Source organism: Panthera onca, chromosome C1 (assembly GCF_046562875.1).
Source record: "Panthera onca isolate mPanOnc1 chromosome C1, mPanOnc1 haplotype 2, whole genome shotgun sequence".
Lineage (NCBI taxonomy): Eukaryota > Metazoa > Chordata > Mammalia > Carnivora > Felidae > Panthera > Panthera onca.
This window is the reverse complement of record NC_138346.1, coordinates 43722601-43739697: the sequence shown is the minus strand read 5'-3', so window position 1 is coordinate 43739697 and position 17097 is coordinate 43722601. Positions and strand designations below refer to the sequence as shown.

Genomic DNA, 17097 nt, shown 5'->3' with positions numbered 1-17097 from the left:
TGATGCTTTTTATAGATTCTGACTTCATCCTGTTTTTGTTTTTTTCGGGCATTCATTAGTCTCTGGAATTATTTTTTTTTTAACGCTTATTTATTATTGAGAGACAGAGAGAGACAGAGCATGAGCAGGGGAGGGGCAGAGAGAGAGGGAGACACAGAATTTGAGCTGTCAGCACAGAGCCCGATGCGGGGCTTGAACTCACAAACCGCGAGATCATGACCTGAGCCAAAGTCAGATGCTTAACCGACTGAGCCACCCAGGCGCCCCGTCTCTGGAATTACTGTATTCACTTTCTCGGTTTCTCTCTGATCATGGACCTTAGAGAGTAGGGGCCATGGGAGCAAGTACTCCAGCCTTCGTATTCACGGTGGTGGCCCCACAGTGCCTGGCGCCATAGTAGACACTCAGAAATCATTGATGAATAAATACCTATTTTTAAGAAGCTTATAGACTTAGTCCGAAAGAATGAACATGTCTAAACGTGTTGTGTTTATAACACAACACATAAAATAGTAAGTTTCCCATGAAAGGTACAGGTTGCATTTTATGGAAGTTCAGAATTGAGAAGCTGGAGGAGTCTGGGGCAGGGGACAGTTCTTAGTGGGCCCGTAAGATTGAAATGTGCCAAAACTGAGTAGAAAGCAGGAAGAGCTGGCGGCACAGTATGGGGAAGCTGAGGGGAGAGACCAGAGAGGATCTGCACTTGTCCGAGTTAGTGGCTGGATGAGGGGATCGGTGAAGGGAGCTGGGGGCCAAAGGCCTGGAAGGATGGGTCGGGGCCTCAATTGGAGGGCTTGGAGTTTCAGGTTCAGGTCTTGGACTTTATTTTCTAGGCAGTGGGAAGTAATTGGTTTTCTCTGAGTAGACTCATGACATGCTCATGGGAAGAATGCCATTCCAAGATCATCTGAATTCTCTGTGCTGCCCATTAGTTTATTCCTGGTCAGCTTCCTTTTCCATGCTCTGCAGTGTTTAGTCTACTGTCTTCAAACCTCCTATCCTTTACTCTGATGGTGTTATGCTTACTTCATGGAAATCATTATCATCATCGTCTTCCTCTTCCTCCTCATCCAAGTCCTCAGCTTTGGTGCCTCATCTGGCCCTGTATCTACATAGATACCCTCCTGTCACACTGGGAGATTCTCAACTCCTGTCTTGCACTAATCCCTCCACCTGTGCTCTAGATCTGGTCACTTCCTGTGTCTAGGAACCACCCTCCATCAAAATCACCCCCTCTCATATGGTCAGCCTCTGACTCTCCTATGAAGTTATGGTTTCTCCCTTCCTTTGTGTCTGCTGCCATCATGGAGGGCATAACTGATCACTAAGTTGCCTGGGCCACATTCCTGGACTTTTTAATCATTGCCCCTGTCTTGTGTTAACCTCGTATGTCCAACCGGGATCCGTCATTGTGACTCTCAACTCTATTTAATCTTCCCTTTATCGCTACTGCTGCTGAAAGTCACCAACATTTCTCCCATGACTACTGTAACTTCCTATCAGCTCTGTCTGGTTTTGTTCCTTTCAGTCCATTCCACATTATCTAGGGTGATCTTGCAAATAGGCAGGTCTGATCATGACTTCCCTGTTTAGGAATGTTTATTGACAGGACTTTGCTGTCAGGTGAATGTTCTGATGCCATGATATGCTCCAGCGTCCCTCACCATCATCATGGATGCCGATTCTTTTTTTTTTTTTTTTTTTTAATGTTTATTTATTTTTGAGAGAGAGAGATAGAGCACGAGTGAGATGGGGTCAGAGAGAAGGGGAGACATAGAATCCATAGCAGACTCCAGGCTCAGAGCTGTCAGCACAGAGCCCGATGCAGGACTCAAACTCACTAGCTGTGAGATCATGACCTGAGCCGAAGTCAGATGCTTAACCAACTGAGCCACCCAGGTGTCCATGGATACTGATTCTTATGCCTGCTCCTTCCTGCTCTCTCGCCTCCTTGCTGCCTTACTTAACCCTGATACTTAGCATTTAAGCTAGGGTCGACTTCACCATTCATCCCCCTTTCTTTGTGTCCCTGACCCACCGTAGGATCTATCTCCAGACACAGAAATCTCCTCGTTACCTACCTCAATTCCCCTCAGGCTGTAAGTTCCTTGAGGGTGGGAACTGTGCTCACTTTTTTCCTTGTGTCTATGTTAGTATCTAGGAAATGCTTAATAGGCATTTGCTTAATGAATAAGAGAAGACTTAGGACAGGTGACCCTTGACAATGAAGAAAGAAAAGGGCGAGGGAGCATATATAAGCTAATAAAAAGTCACAGATTGCATTGTTGACTGAGTGCCATGTGATCATGTTTCTTCCCCCTTACTATGATTTTGAAAACAGAAGGAGTTAAAGTGGTAATTCTTTGGGAGAATTATTTACAAGCCATCTATGTGACTATTACTAAAGTAGAACATGAAACAAAAGGACCACTTATTAGATCAACAATCCCTTTTCCAAACAAAAAACAGCTGTCCGGGTTACTCTGTTATACTTGTTACTCTTTAACTAGATAGTTATAGACCAGTTCTTTAAAAATCATAGTATGAAACTCCATGTGTGTTTCTGTGTGTTTAAAATACCATCTATAAAATGTAATAGGAACCTGGGATATATATATTGCTGTATAATCTAGATCAAAAACCAAAGAGAGTAATAATGATCAGTCTTTGATTCTGGATTGGCCACACCATATAATCATGCATTTCATTTGAGTAGATATAAAAACAGTATTTTATGTGTTCCATTTTATCCACTATCCAGTATGCTTGGGAGTTTCTTAGCCATAGCTTAAAACCATTTTGCTTATAAAAGTGAAATAATTTATATTCCCGACTAGTGCATATACAAGGAGTACTGCCTTTCCCCAGTTTTTATTCTTGAATTGAATATACACACACACTTCAGAGATTTGAAACACGTATCTGAAATGGAAAAGTCACATGTTGCCTAAGAAGATCTATTCTTAAATTAGCAACATGATATGTTAGCTTTGAGCTAATGGGGTATTTAGTATGAATTATTTATGGAGGCATATTGTTAGCCTCATGGTTACATAAATTGTCTGTTAATTACATTTAAACAAATGTATAAAGGGCTTAGTATGCTATTTTCTGAGAAGATGTGCTGACTGAATATTTTGAGGTCAACTTGAAACTCACAAAGTCTTTCTTTGGCAGGGCAAATATATGGACATTGAATTTGATTTTAAAGGCGATCCACTGGGAGGAGTGATAAGTAACTGTGAGTATTTTACTTGAATCCTTTCAAAGAAGTTCAGAATAGCAAAACATATATTAGAATATTTTAGATACTTGAGTCTTTAAGAGATAGATATAAGAATACGATTTCTTTTTCTTAGACAATGTGTTTCAGACTATGTGTTATGTTAGACTGTGATTTCAGATTGTTTTAGCATGTCTAAATCTTTTTTAAAGACCACTTAAAGTCTTTGTCTTTGAAAATCTTTAAAAGTTTGCTAAAGAAATAAGAATTAGTCCAACCGTATTTTAGATTCTTTAGGTCTTTAAGTTAATTATTTAACAAAAAGGATCCTGCGATGGTTCATTTCTTTAACAAAATTATTTCATGATTAAAAATAGAATATAAATATGCGGCACCTGGGTGGCTCAGTCAGCTAAGCATCTGATTCTTGATTTCAGCTCAGGTCAAGATCTCACAGTTAGTGAGTTCAAGCCCCTTGTCAGGCTCTGTGCTGTGTGCCTGGAGCCTGCTTGGGATTCTCTCCCCCACCCCCACCCCCCGCCCCTCTCCCACTAGCATTCTCTCTCTTTCTCTGCTCTCAAAATAAATAAATAAACAGTTAAAAAAAATAAAATACAGTTTTTTTAATTTAATAACTTTTTAGTAACTTTTTGGGTAACATTTCTTCAATAAAATGAGTGGACCTGTACTTCAGATTTTATTGTGGGAAATTTTGTTTGTCTTGGTGTAATTAGATAATTAACATGTAATAAACCTGGTAGGAAAAACTACAGATTTATTAGCCTCCCTTAGTCATGATTAGTGATTATGGAAGTGAAATGTCCTTGTCAAAGGTGAAAAAATGAACAGCCCCAGGTCCAGAGTTTTCTAAAGTGGGCGTGATTGTTGTAAATATGGCCCCTTCTCCAGTGACTTTGAACCTGCAGTACGTACAGCACTGCCCTCATATTTCTGCTCGTATTGATTTAGTAGTTGCTTCATTTGGAAAATAGGAAATGACAACTTAGGGTTTGTGCACTTCCTCCCGGAACCACAGCCTGGTTATCCTCTTGAATCCTTCTATGTTTTTGAGGCCGCACCACTGAACCTCCCATCACCGCTGGCCTCCTCACCACCTATTGGGATTGAAAAAATCTAAGTTTGCACTAGAAAAAAAGGTAATAAATTGACTCAGGTGTCCAAAACAATGCCCTTTAGATTTGTTATAGCAGTGGCATTCTTCCTTCAAATGAGATTGTATGCCGAGCCCCAAATAGGAAATAGAGGAAACAAGATCTGATCTGGTAAAGAAGATGAGTAGCCAGAACCCCAGAACGCCTCTGGGGGCCCCTGAGATCTTTGCTGGTGAACTCGAACCAGAGGAATGCCATTTGAAAATTAACATTTTAAGTGATTTGAGGAAAATGTGTAGCTGATTTTTTGTTTTTAAGTTTTTAAATCACATTTCAGAGAGAAACCTAGGGGTAGGGTTTCCTTATCTTTGTGTGTGTGTGTGTGTGTGTGTGGTTTTTTTTTTTTTTTTTTTAATGTGGCAGAGGGATATGTTTTTTAAATGTTTATTTTTGAGAGACAGAGCACAAGCTGTGAAGGGGCAGAGAGAGGGAGGAGACACAGAATCCGAAGCAGGCTCCAGGCTCTGAGCTGTCAGCACAGAGCCCGATGTGGGGCTCAAACTCACGAACGGTGAGATCATGACCTGAGCTGAAGTCGGACGCTTAACTGACTGAGCCACCCAGCCTCCTCTAGAGCTTCCTCTCTTTGAAACAGTGGGATTGAAGTGGAGGAATTCTATGGTTCTTCCCGTTCCCACTGTTCTGTAGTTTTTACATAGTTTGATTTTCTATTTTAGTTTCCCCTTTGTGTGCCATACATTGGGATTAAGCCATATTTTTAAAAATATATACTTGTCAGAGAAACGTTTGAAGAGAATCTTTAATGTGAAATGAAACTGGCTGCTTAGGTTAAATGGCTTTATGTCAAATATGGAAACAAAAAGTATTCATGCAAACCATATATGATGTAACCAGAAGCACTGATGACCACCCTTGTAAGCTTTCCGCACAACGTCTGGTGGCTCATGATAGCTGTGAAGGAAAAAGGATTTGACCCGGTTTGAAGACCACCATTTCAAGGAATGCTTAATTTTTATTCTGAAAGATATTTATATATCTTTAGCACTTTTTACAAGACAGATGAACTCTAGTTATTAATTTAACAATACCCTATTTTTAAAATGAGGGTAATAATCTAAACATTGTGGAATGACTGAATCAAAATTGCTTTTGAGGACTCTAGGAAAATATTTAAGGATTATTGTGTTGTAAGTATTAGAAAGTAACTTAGGTTTTACATTTTGAAGAGTATGTTCCAAACAGAAATGTCTTCCTGCCCCTGATTCTTGCAGTATCCATGGAGAATAAATATTAAACACTCATTTCATCTCCAGTTAAGATTAATATATCCTCATGAATGGATTTTTTATGGTGTTCGTTACCATTTGTTCCCACAATGAAATTAGATGGAAATTTGTGGTAGTGGGAACACCCTGTATTTTAGAGTACCCTTTGCTTCAGAAAGGAAAGGACTACATGCGTGTTAAGAGCAGGAAATTTCACCCTATGTACATAGAGCACTGACTCATAGGTGGTCAGTGGGAGTTGCTGTCTCCTGGCTTCAGGGGTGTAAAGCAATGGGCAAACTCATTCTTGTTCTCTCTAAACTGCCAAAAGTTAGCTTCTTGTAGTCCAGAAGAGAGGAAAAAATTTGCCATTTTGTGGGAAGTCTGTTTTGCCTCACCTTCCAGCAGCCGTGTAGTAACGGTGTAGATCATCGTTGGTTGTACTTAATACCTGGAGGAAGACACGTGATCAGCCAAGCTAGTTGGGCTCCCTGTGAGTGGAAGAGAAAGCCCCATGACTTACTCTCTCTTTCTAGAAGAGGGATGCTTGAAAACCTGAGTCTTGAACTCGCCTGACAACTGTATCTCTAAGGTTACTATTGTTAGGCAAGGGGCATAATGGAAATAGAAAATGGCACCCATGCTTCAGTAGGGAAGATAAAATGTGGAAGCAGAGTTAGCACATCTTATTTTATGAGGTAGTATTTCTGCTACTTTGTTAATGCTTGTAGGTGTCATACGATTTATACATTTGTGTTTGAAGATTTTGGACCTAGTGTTATGAACTAGAAACTTCTGGCAACCTGTTGCTTTAATTAATAGTCTAGGTACTTTCTTATAGCTGTGGCACTTGATGGCAGTTTTCACTGTGAAGAAAATGTGAGAAAAGTCTGGAGGGATTTTATCTCCTAAAAGAAGAATAGCACTGATAGATATGCTGTAAAAAAGCCTTATGTTTCAGGTGTGCATATATACTTGTCCTTATAGTTTAAGGACAGGAGGTATGGCTTTCCTGTTCACAGGAGTGTATGAAGAGCTCGTGTAATATCTGACACACAGCAGGTGCTCAGTAAATCCAGAACTGAAGATGGAATTGGTTAAATATAGGCAGGTCCTACCTTTCCCTACTTCATTATTTGGGGCATATCTATGAGGCTACTTGAGCAACTCTTATCATGTGGTTTCTCATGTCTAAACAACGAGACAGTAAGTTACTTATTTCTCTGTGTCTCCCAGTTTTTCATCTTTGAAATGTGGTAGTAAGAGTCCCGATCTCATAGTGTTGTGAAAAGGTGTAAATTTTTTAACATCTGAACTCTTTTAACAATGCCTGGCACCTAGTAAACATTCAGTAAATGTTTACTTTTTCTCGTTATTACATACTTACTTTCTTGTTGTCTTTAGCCCCTAGCCAAATATATGTCCTATACGGACAGAGACTTAGTTTGTGTGGTTCATTGCTGAATGACACCAACCAAAATAGCGTCTGACACCTAACATATATTTCTTGAATTAATTAATAAACGCAAGCACACAGGAAATAACAGGTGATATCGCTGTGACATAGACAGATTTATCAAGAAATAAAGCTCCTGCTTTATTGGGTAATTTTATCTGGAATATTTAAGACAATTTTTTATTGAGATATAATTGACGTACAGCATTATGTGAGTTTCAGTGTACAACATAGTGATTTCAAATAAGTATTGCTAAATGATCACCACAATAAGTCTAGTTAGCATCTGGCCACCGTACATCGTTACAGATACTTTTCTTTCCTGGTGATGAGAACTCTTAAGGTCTGCTCTCCTAGCAACTTGCAAATATGCGGTACAGGATAATTAGCTATAATTGATATGCTGTGCAGTACATCCCTATGGCTGACTTATTTTATATATCTGAATATTCTATGCTATTCATTTTTAAAGGCTTTTTCTAAATCCCAGAAAGGCAACAAAATTATTGGTATTCAAACTTCATCTGTCACTGCCTTCTCTTTTTGGCTTGAGAGAAATACTATCCTGTGAATTATGAAGGAAGGCAAATACTGAAATTAGTTTGTTGCCCACTTATTAATCCACCCCAAACTTAGTAGGGTGTGAAACAATGGCCCTGTCATAGGCCGTTGGACTCTGGGGATCGAGAATTCAGGTAGGGCACAGTAGGGTTGGCCTGTCTCCCTGATACGTGGGACTTCAGCTGGGAAGACAACTGGTTGGGTGTGACTTGCATGAGTGGATGTGGAGTGGATGTTGGAGTCTTCTAGCAGCTTGATCATATGTCACATGTCAGGCTCCTGGGCTAGGATGATTCAAAGCATGTGCTGAACTGGGACTGTTGACTGGAGCCACCTACATGTGGCCTTGTGTGGTGTGGGCTCTCACAGGTGGCTAGGTTCTGAGAGAGAGTGTCCCAAGAAGAAACATCCTGCAGTAGTCTGAGAGATCATACAGTGTTACTTCCACTGTACTTTATTAGGTCAAAGTAGGCACAAGCTTGCCCAGAGTCAGAGGTGAGGCACGTAGGTCCCACTTCTCAATTGGAAGAATGTCAAATGATTTGTCACCGTTTTGTTTTAATAAGCTCCAATCTGATAGATTTTTTTCAGGAATGGTTACAATAATTTCTCACCTTGTGTCTACACCCTTGAGCAGTCCCCTGTCTCGGTGACTCAGGGTTTGGCCATGAGTGTTGTTTTGGTCAATGGAACAATAGTAGACGTGGCACAACCAGAGACTTGAAAGTTGGTTCCTTACTGGAGTGTGTCCTCCCATGCTCCTCTTGGGAACCCTCTCATTACCACCATGTGGGTGAACCTGGGCTAGTTTGCTGGATGGTGAGAGACCACGTGGAATGTACCACCAGACATATGAGTGAGGGCACCTTAGATCAACCAGCTGCCTGCAGACCACCAGCCTATGAGCAAGCCCAGGAGGGATCAGCCAAGCTGGCTCAGACCAGAACTGCGAAGGTGATGCTCAGACTCATGAACTGATAAATGGTATTATTAGTTCAAGCTGCTAAGTTTGGGGAAAATTTGTTATGTAGCAAAAACTAACTGATGTAGTGGTCTAATAGACAATCTACTTTCCCCCACCCAGTTTGGAATCCTGAGAAATAGGCACAGGAATCACTTTGGAGAGGATGCAGCTTTCTTACTGTTAGAGGCAAGGTTGAAGAAAGTGGCTTTTGGTTTCTCACCCAAGCAGGTGTGCTAGTAGTCCTCTGGCAGCCTGGCAAGACTTAGGCATCACAGCGTTAAGCAACCCCTGGCCTCTCCTTGTGTGCATTGCCCCATTTATCTTCGAGCGCTGGTAAGTAGAGCTTACTTACTTACCAGAGTAAGCTGAATGGGAACACAGTGGGGAGAACCAGAAGGCTGAAGTGTGTGTGCATGCTCACATCCCTCTCCACACCTCACTGCTCAGAGAAGTCCCTCCTCCTGCCTGGGTGAAGAGTGAGGAAGAGGCTGAGAGAGGCTAGGGAGTTAGTCTAAGGAGATCCTTCCACAAGGCATCCTTAGAGCAGGAAGGAACAAGGACCCCACTCACAGGGGAGAGGGGGGACGGAGCCAGTCTCTGAACTCCTGTTCTTTATATTTTTTTGAATTTATGATACAATTGGCTTACACTTTTATGTGCTGTCTACGTGTTTATATATATCCACATCCATGCCATTTGTAGGAAATGGAATATAGTTTTACTCTTTTAGATGGTTTGGGATTTATAACTTTCTTTTTCCTTTTGGATCATACCTTTGCTATTATTGATGACAAGGTGCTGACTAGGAGCAAAGCTGCCTGTTGGAATACTTCCTAAAGGAAACTCTGCTCTGCCTTGTTTTCTGAGAATATGTAAATATTGATGCGGAGGTGGAGATTACCTGTACATGAGTCTGTTCTCAACAGCGAGTGAATATTCATCAATAAACAGTGTCTTTTTAACCTGTCTTCTTTAGGATCGAAATTTGCCAGAAACTAAGACACACCTTGTCTGGTTTATAATACAAGGCTGGGCATTTTTTAGTGCTTCAATATTCAGAGCTTCCAAAGAAGACAGAAATAATCAATCATTGGTTGTGAAGTATCCGTAGCAATAAGACAAATTTCCAAGAGCAATTCTTTTACCCTGTAATGGATGGCTTTGTATAAAAATCCATGCTTTTCTTTTTCTCGGTTTTACTGTGGCGGTTTTTCTTTTACAAAAATATTTTTACCGGAGCATTTCGGTGGCTCAGTCGGTTGAGCACCCGACTCTTGATTTCAGCTCAGGTCATTCTCTCACGGTTCATGAGATTGAGCCCTGCGTTGGGCTCTGTGCTGACAGTGTAGAGCCTACCTGGGATTCTCTCTCTTTCTCTCTTTCTCTGCCCCTCCCCTATTCTCTCTCAAAGTAAATAAATGAAACCTTAAAAAAATTTAAAAAAATATGTTTACTCTGAAGAAAGACTGTATGTTTGCCATGAAACAAGATTATATACAAATATAGAAGAAGCCAGGTGTTTGTTCAAATATATCTAAATTAATTAGGATAGTATATCTAATAATAAGATATCATGGGCTGTATCTCATTAATTTTATTTCAGAGTTGGGTATGGAGTTTTAGATTCAGGTATATACCTATGTGAGTAAATTTTTAATCAATAGATAAACATTAAATTTATATTAGAAAAAATCAGTTGTGAAAATACACATGTGCTATATGTATGTAAACAGATGCTATAATAAAAAACAGTAGTTGATTAGAGAGATAATAAGCCAAGTTTGCCTGGTGTTTTAAAGCCCAGTTTGCACATGCAGACACAGAAACCCTTGCATAGCTTCTCATACACTGGGTCCAGCTACCTATAGTGTTGACTTAATAATTCCAGGACACTGATTTTTGAGAAAACTTTAAGCTGATTTCTTAAAAATTACAATGCCGCAGTGGACGTGGGGGTCAGGGTAAAATTGTCATGCTGTGGCGTGCCACGTGGTTCATGTGTGTCAAGACCTGTGGCCTGCGGGTGGATGGAGATTCCTGTGATCCCCAGGCTGAGAGAGAGCCCCATGGCGAGCGTTCTCATTTGCTCTCCCTATAACACGCATGCACGGTGCAATTTGTAAGAAGACCTTTGTCCCGTCTTTTTGACTTTAAAATTTGTTACTAGTGAAACTTCCTGATTGTCATCCTTGAAGGCTTTGTTGTCTATTTCCAGGAAAAGTACAAGGTTGACTTTAGAATGTACACCCTAATCCATGAGCACACTTAAGCTCGTAGAGTTTTCCGCTGAAACTACCATCAGTCATGCTCCGTAACTCACTGGTTACTTAGAGCGCAGGCCCATCGGTATTGCTAAATGCATCAGTGAAGGGGCATAAATGGATTCAAAAAACCTGAATGCCACTCAGACACTAGATCCATAATATTTATCTCTGAGCAATTGGAGAGGAGCACAGGATCTCTGGGGGTGGGTCGGTGTTGTGCATCATGGACTTTCATTGTCATTCTAGCCTTCCTAGCAAAAAAGCTGATGATTCCTTAAGCCTTGGACTTGGACCATTTCTTTTTTTTCAGGAAGGTAGACTATACATAAAATACATTTAATCTTGCCATCTCATCCTTCATCTGTTATGTTCTAAAGTAATGTGATGTTCTTTTCTTCCAAACCACTACTTATCCTGCTATTCCTTTGCCAATTAAAAGACTTCCTTCTCCAGCAGGTGCAAAAAACACGGACATTTTACTTCTTTCATGTCTTGTACTGAGGGGAGGCTGGCCTGTGCTGTGCACAGGCACATGTCCCTGCCGTAGACTAGCTGGTAATTAGTCAGGACTCGGAAAGCCCCTGAATGACAGGCTCATTCTGGTAATAGTCAGGTGGCAATACCATGCTGGGGTAGGTGGGGAAGTTCTGCTTCCAGAGCCTGTGTCCCTGTCTGTTGGTTTTCTCCTTTAGAATGGCTTGATAGATTTATTTATTCCCTTAAAGTGTAAGTTTGTATCAGATTTAATGGGAACTTAAGTTTGTATTTGGAGAAAGAAATGCATCTGCATTCGAATACATGGAGACTCCTACTGTCTTCTCCACTAGATATCTCCACTAGATATTGGCATATCCTGTACTGTTCTTTACTAAATCTTCTGAGCAGAGGCTCAATCAGTGGTGGCAGGAGCATGTGAGGCCAAAAGGAAGGCTTAGCCGGTGTTTGCTTTGACTTAATTCAGGGGAACATTCAGTAAATTAATTTGGTCGGGTAGCAAGTCTTTATAGCAAATTTAATTTATGTTCTGTGCTTTGAGTAATTATTTGATATGGCTTCATACTCTTAGATTATGTTGGTGCATGCGCCTTTAAAAAGGTAGAATAGGGGGGTGCCTGGGTGGCTCAGTCGGTTAAGCATCCGACTTCGGCTCAGGTCATGATCTCGCGGTCCGTGAGTTCGAGCCCCGCGTCGGGCTCTGTGCTGACAGCTCAGAGCCTGGAGCCTGTTTCGGATTCTGTGTCTCCCTCTCTCTCTGCCCCTCCCCCATTCATGCTCTTGTCTCTCTTCTGTCTCAAAAATAAATAAACATTAAAAAAAATTAAAAAAAAAAAGTAGAATAGGGAGTGGTTTTACGCATCAGCAAATTATTTGGGGCAAACCTTTTCCCTGATTACTTTTCTACCGAGAAGCTTGTAACTTAGGAGAAAAGTCATAAAGAAATAGGAAGCTCTGGAGTAATACACTAAGCATTTTAGGTGATAAAACCTTCAACTGCTTTGTAATAAAAGGTTTTTTATTTTGTGACTGAGTTGCTTAGGTGAAGTCATGTATTTTATGTAAAGTATGGCCTTTCCTAGTGTTTATGAATTTTGCATTCTTTTTGCTGGAAAATTACAAACAGCAGAAATGTGATATCTTAGTCACCTGAAGCTTTCAATTCTGGCTGTGTCACTTAGTAACAGTGTGATGTGAGCCTCATTTTCTTCTATATAAAATAAGGATTATAAAGCCAACTCAGGGGAGGTGTTTGGGGTTGAATAGGATTACGAATGAGAAGCACGAATGCAGAGCAGGTCAGTGAAAGTTCCCTTCCTATTCCCCTTTGTACCTTTCCTTTTAAACACACATTGTAGTATGTTTCATATTTGAAAATGATAGTAATCACTGATCGTATCAGCACGTGTGGTTCAAGAAGTACATAGACCAACATTCCTTTCCACGCTGTGCACATTGTTCTTGAACTTGGTGGCTATTCTCTGCTAAATCTTCTAGCTGTCGCCGTTTTATACTCTTCATTTCCTGTCAGCATTTGTGCAAAGAACGCCAAGCATTAGGCTGGCAATGCGTTGCCATTGTACAGTGTGGCCCTGTCTTGCTTTGAGGGTATTATTTCATGTCTTGAAGTACCACAATTTGCTTGTTAGAATGTGACCAGATAAATGACATCAAACAGCTGTCATCCTTAGTAAGGTGCGCCTATGAAATGAGAGGGAAGCAGGCTGCCAGTACTCTCAAGGTATATGGCAGTATTCTTAACGCTATGGGAAGAGCCTGGGGGTTGTGGGCTTTGACCCACATGGTCATTCTGCCTTCCCCACCCCCACCTCCTGCTCTTTCTTAAGGGCCTTGCCATCCCACCTTGGAAAGAGTTGCTGCTGTTGGCTTGGGTGCTGGGAGAAATCGGGAGCAGGTGTGGCTCTCGAACGTCTTCATATTTGCAGTCGGTGCTGGGTGCATTCCCAGTCCTGGCGCGTAGTGGGTGAGCAGTAAGTGAGCTGATTTGAAGGAAATGTGTGTGAACAGATGAAGTGAACCGTAGCATTTGTTTATATTTTTCATGCAGTTGAGTTACTTTCTTCGAGGCTCGAGGAGTTTCCTATGAGGATTAGCTTCTCCATGAAGAATCTGCTCATGCTCTGTAGATTCTTTCTTCTGAAACTGTGCCTGTATTCTTAGAACCCCATAGGAGCTTGGTCACATGATCGGTACAAGCAAACTGCATTTTTATCTTATCTGCTTGTTCTGGCTTCTGCTTTGTGCGTCAGTATTTACTCCTTAACTGAAACAGTCAGTCCTTAGAGATGATGAGTAGTACACAACCCCTTCTTTTCTAAATTTTGTCTCACTGATGCTTTTCAATTTTCAATTTTCTTTCGTTTTGCTTAATATAAAGTCTTCATTATCCTCCATGTATGATTTGAGGGAGGGTGTTGGCAGTCATCCAAGTCAAATGGGCGCTGGAGATGAAAATGAAAACTCCGGAGCATCCCGTTACTATAATTTTGAATTTACATATTTTTGTTCTTGTTTTAGTCAATTTAATTTTATGTGTCCTTGTAACCCATCTCTTCATTCTTTTTTTTTTTATTTATTTTTTATTTTTTATTTTATTATTTTTTTTTTTTATTTTTTTTTATTTTTTAATATATGAAATTTACTGTCAAATTGGTTTCCATACAACACCCAGTGCTCATCCCAAAAAGTGCCCTCCTCAATACCCATCACCCACCCTGCCCTCCCTCCCACCCTGCCCTCCCTCCCACCCCCCATCAACCCTCAGTTTGTTCTCAGTTTTTAACAGTCTCTAATGCTTTGGCTCTCTCCCACTCTAACCTCTTTTTTTTTTTTTTTTCCTTCCCCTCCCCCATGGGTTTCTGTTATGTTTCTCAGGATCCACATAAGAGTGAAACCATATGGTATCTGTTCTCTTCATTCTTATAAATGACCCTGTGTCTGGGAAACACCCTAGGACTTCTCATTTACCAGATCCACAATCTTTCATTCTACCTAGGCTCCTTTTTCCGTGCTCATATGGATTCCAGAGATACAAATTGAGAAGTTCAATGACCATGCCCAGAGAACTTGCGCGTTTTTTCTCTCTCACTCATTTGTTGATAATGTTTAGATTTCAGCCTGACTGGAAATCAAATGTGTGTGTTCTCTAAATTAATAATGGGATCACTGATTCAGAATTTTGAAACTCAATTTGGCTTGTGCCTACAGAATCCAGAGCCCCTGTTATATCACTGGTCGGTGGTACGCAAGACTTCAGACAGGAATCCCTTCTGCCATTGTACTTACTTTGCCACCTCTTGTGTACTGCCACAATGTCTTTTTTGTGGTTGGTTGGCTTTTTTTCCGTCTCTCCCTCCTTCCTCCCTCCTTCTTTCCTTCCTTCCTTCATTCCTTCCTTCCTTCCTTCCTTCCTTCCTTCCTTCATTTTTGCATGAAAGTTTGAAAACTTGGTAAGACATCTCATCACTGGATAAAAGTATCTGGAATCAAAGAAAGTATCACATATAACACCAAAAGAATATTAATATGGAAAATGTTTTGTCTTTAATCAGCTTGTTGAATGTATTGTTGAACTTATTTTGCATATTTACTATTGTTTGAAAAGAACCTGGTTTGTTTAATTTGGTAATTTTAGTTATAGTGAGGCTTCTTCCTGAAAGAACTGAAAATGTAGTTTCTGTTATTATTTCATTAAACACAGAAAATGAAAAAGAAAGTGGGGGGGGGGTGGGGAAGAAGAACCATGCTAGATTTGAAAGCAAATTAATAATATAGTATGATTTGACTCTTTTCTCTTTAGATCTTTTAGAGAAGTCTCGAGTTGTTAAGCAACCGAGAGGTGAAAGAAACTTCCACGTGTTCTATCAGCTGCTCTCTGGTGCCTCTGAAGAGCTCCTCAGTAAGTCCCTTTTTCTGTGTTTTAATTTAATTTTTAGTGTCAAAGCATTTTCCAAAGCATTCTTTTTAATTTTCTTCAAAATTTTCTATGACTGTGGTTGAAGTGAAGAACGTGGTATGTTTGCTTCTGTCATCCTACCCCAGAATTTGCTTGCTGTATGTCCCTATGTCTCACCAGATGCTGTGCATAGGTCTCAGATGGTTTACTCAAAGAGCTAACTGAATATTGGAGGAGGTGGATCATAATTTTGTTTTGATGTTTTATTTATTTTGGAGAGAGAGAGAGACAGCGCAAACAGGGGAGGGGCAGAGAGAGGGTGAGACACAGAATCTGAAGCAGGCTCCAGGCTCCAAGCTGTTAGCACAGAGCCTGATGCCAGGCTTGAACTCCTAAATCACAAGATCATGACCTGAGCAGAAGTTGGATGGTTCACTGACTGAGCCACACAGGCACCCCAATCATAAATTTAAACAATAAAATGGAAGAATATAATTGTTTCACTGAGGAAGAAGAAATTAGCAGGAGCCAGGAGAGGAGAACAATTATTTAAAAAAAAAAAAATTGCTCAGTGAAAACTTAAAAATAGTGGGAAAACATTTGTAATTGATAAAAGAGTTAAAAATCTGACCTCTGGCTATTTTAGAGAACTAATATAAGTCTATCAGAATAGTATCCAATAATGAATAGCTAAGTGATAAAAGTTTTGAGCAAACAGTTCAAATTGTAAGTATGGAAAGTAAATGACATTTGGGGAAGAATCATTCTCACTAATAATCAACAAGTGTAAGCTAAAACAGCACTGAAGTGTTCACTATTTACATGTATTAGCAAAAGTGATTAAAAAGGACAAAGCTGGCAGAATTGTCAGGCCCTGGTCGGCTTAGAGCTTGTGGGTGTCACTTCAAAGTGAGGACTTCTTCCTGGGGGCTAATTAGCAATCCAAAATAAGTCGTAAAATGATCAGAGCCAGGCGCACCATTTTTTAGAATATATCCCAATGAAGTAATTCAAAAGAATCCAAAGAACATTTTATATGAAGGCCTTTATCGCTGCCCTAATGTTCAATGGCACGGGAATCACTAGGCAGACATCATGTTACAATGAAATAGTATATTGAAGATGTTTTGTATTATAAAAATACGGAAGGGGGCTCACTACAAATAAATGTAAAAAAGTAGTTTGAAATATGTACAACAGTGGTAAAGGTAGATTTTAGAAAAATGCTGTTGGTATTTGGGTATCAATTTTTGTTCTGTTGATTCAGTATCTAATATATGAAAGTCACTTTCATCTGGAGGTTTTAAGGAATGAGATATTAAAGGCGGTTGGACTTACTGAGTAACTTACCAACACGTATGTGTGATTCAATAGATAAGCTTACACTCGAGCGAGATTTCAGCAGATATAACTACCTGAGTTTGGACTCTGCCAAAGTTAATGGAGTGGATGATGCAGCAAATTTCAGAACTGTTAGGGTAAGTAAGATACAGTCCTTTCATTACTGTTTAACAAGGTGCTGCCTTCACCTTATTCTGTGACTGAACATAATCAAGGTAAGCAGCATTCCTTTTCTTTTTTCTTTTTCTTTTTTTTTTTTTTAACATGTATTTATTTCTGAGAGACAGAGAGAGACAGAGTATGAGCAGGGGAGGGGCAGAGAGAGAGGGAGACACAGAATTCGAAGCAGGCTGCAGGCTCCGAGCTGTCAGCACAGAGCCTGACGTGAGGCTCAAACTCACAAACCATGAGATCATGACCTGAGCTGAAGTCGGAAGCTTAACCTACTGAGCCACCCAGGCGCCCTCCTTTCATTACTC

The 17097-nt window shown here is 40.3% G+C and overlaps 1 protein-coding gene across 4 annotated transcripts in view; it reads left to right on the top strand.

The window, feature by feature from the left end:
* MYO1B (myosin IB) overlaps positions 1-17097 on the top strand; it is a 188250-nt gene that overhangs the window by 110328 nt on the left and 60825 nt on the right. For all 4 annotated transcript variants that reach the window (XM_060622446.3, XM_060622449.3, XM_060622448.3 and 1 more), the window contains exons 7-9: positions 3178-3241; positions 15182-15280; positions 16652-16755. In XM_060622446.3, the coding sequence (XP_060478429.1) occupies positions 3178-3241; positions 15182-15280; positions 16652-16755 (267 nt within the window). The remainder of the gene's footprint in view (positions 1-3177; positions 3242-15181; positions 15281-16651; positions 16756-17097) is intronic.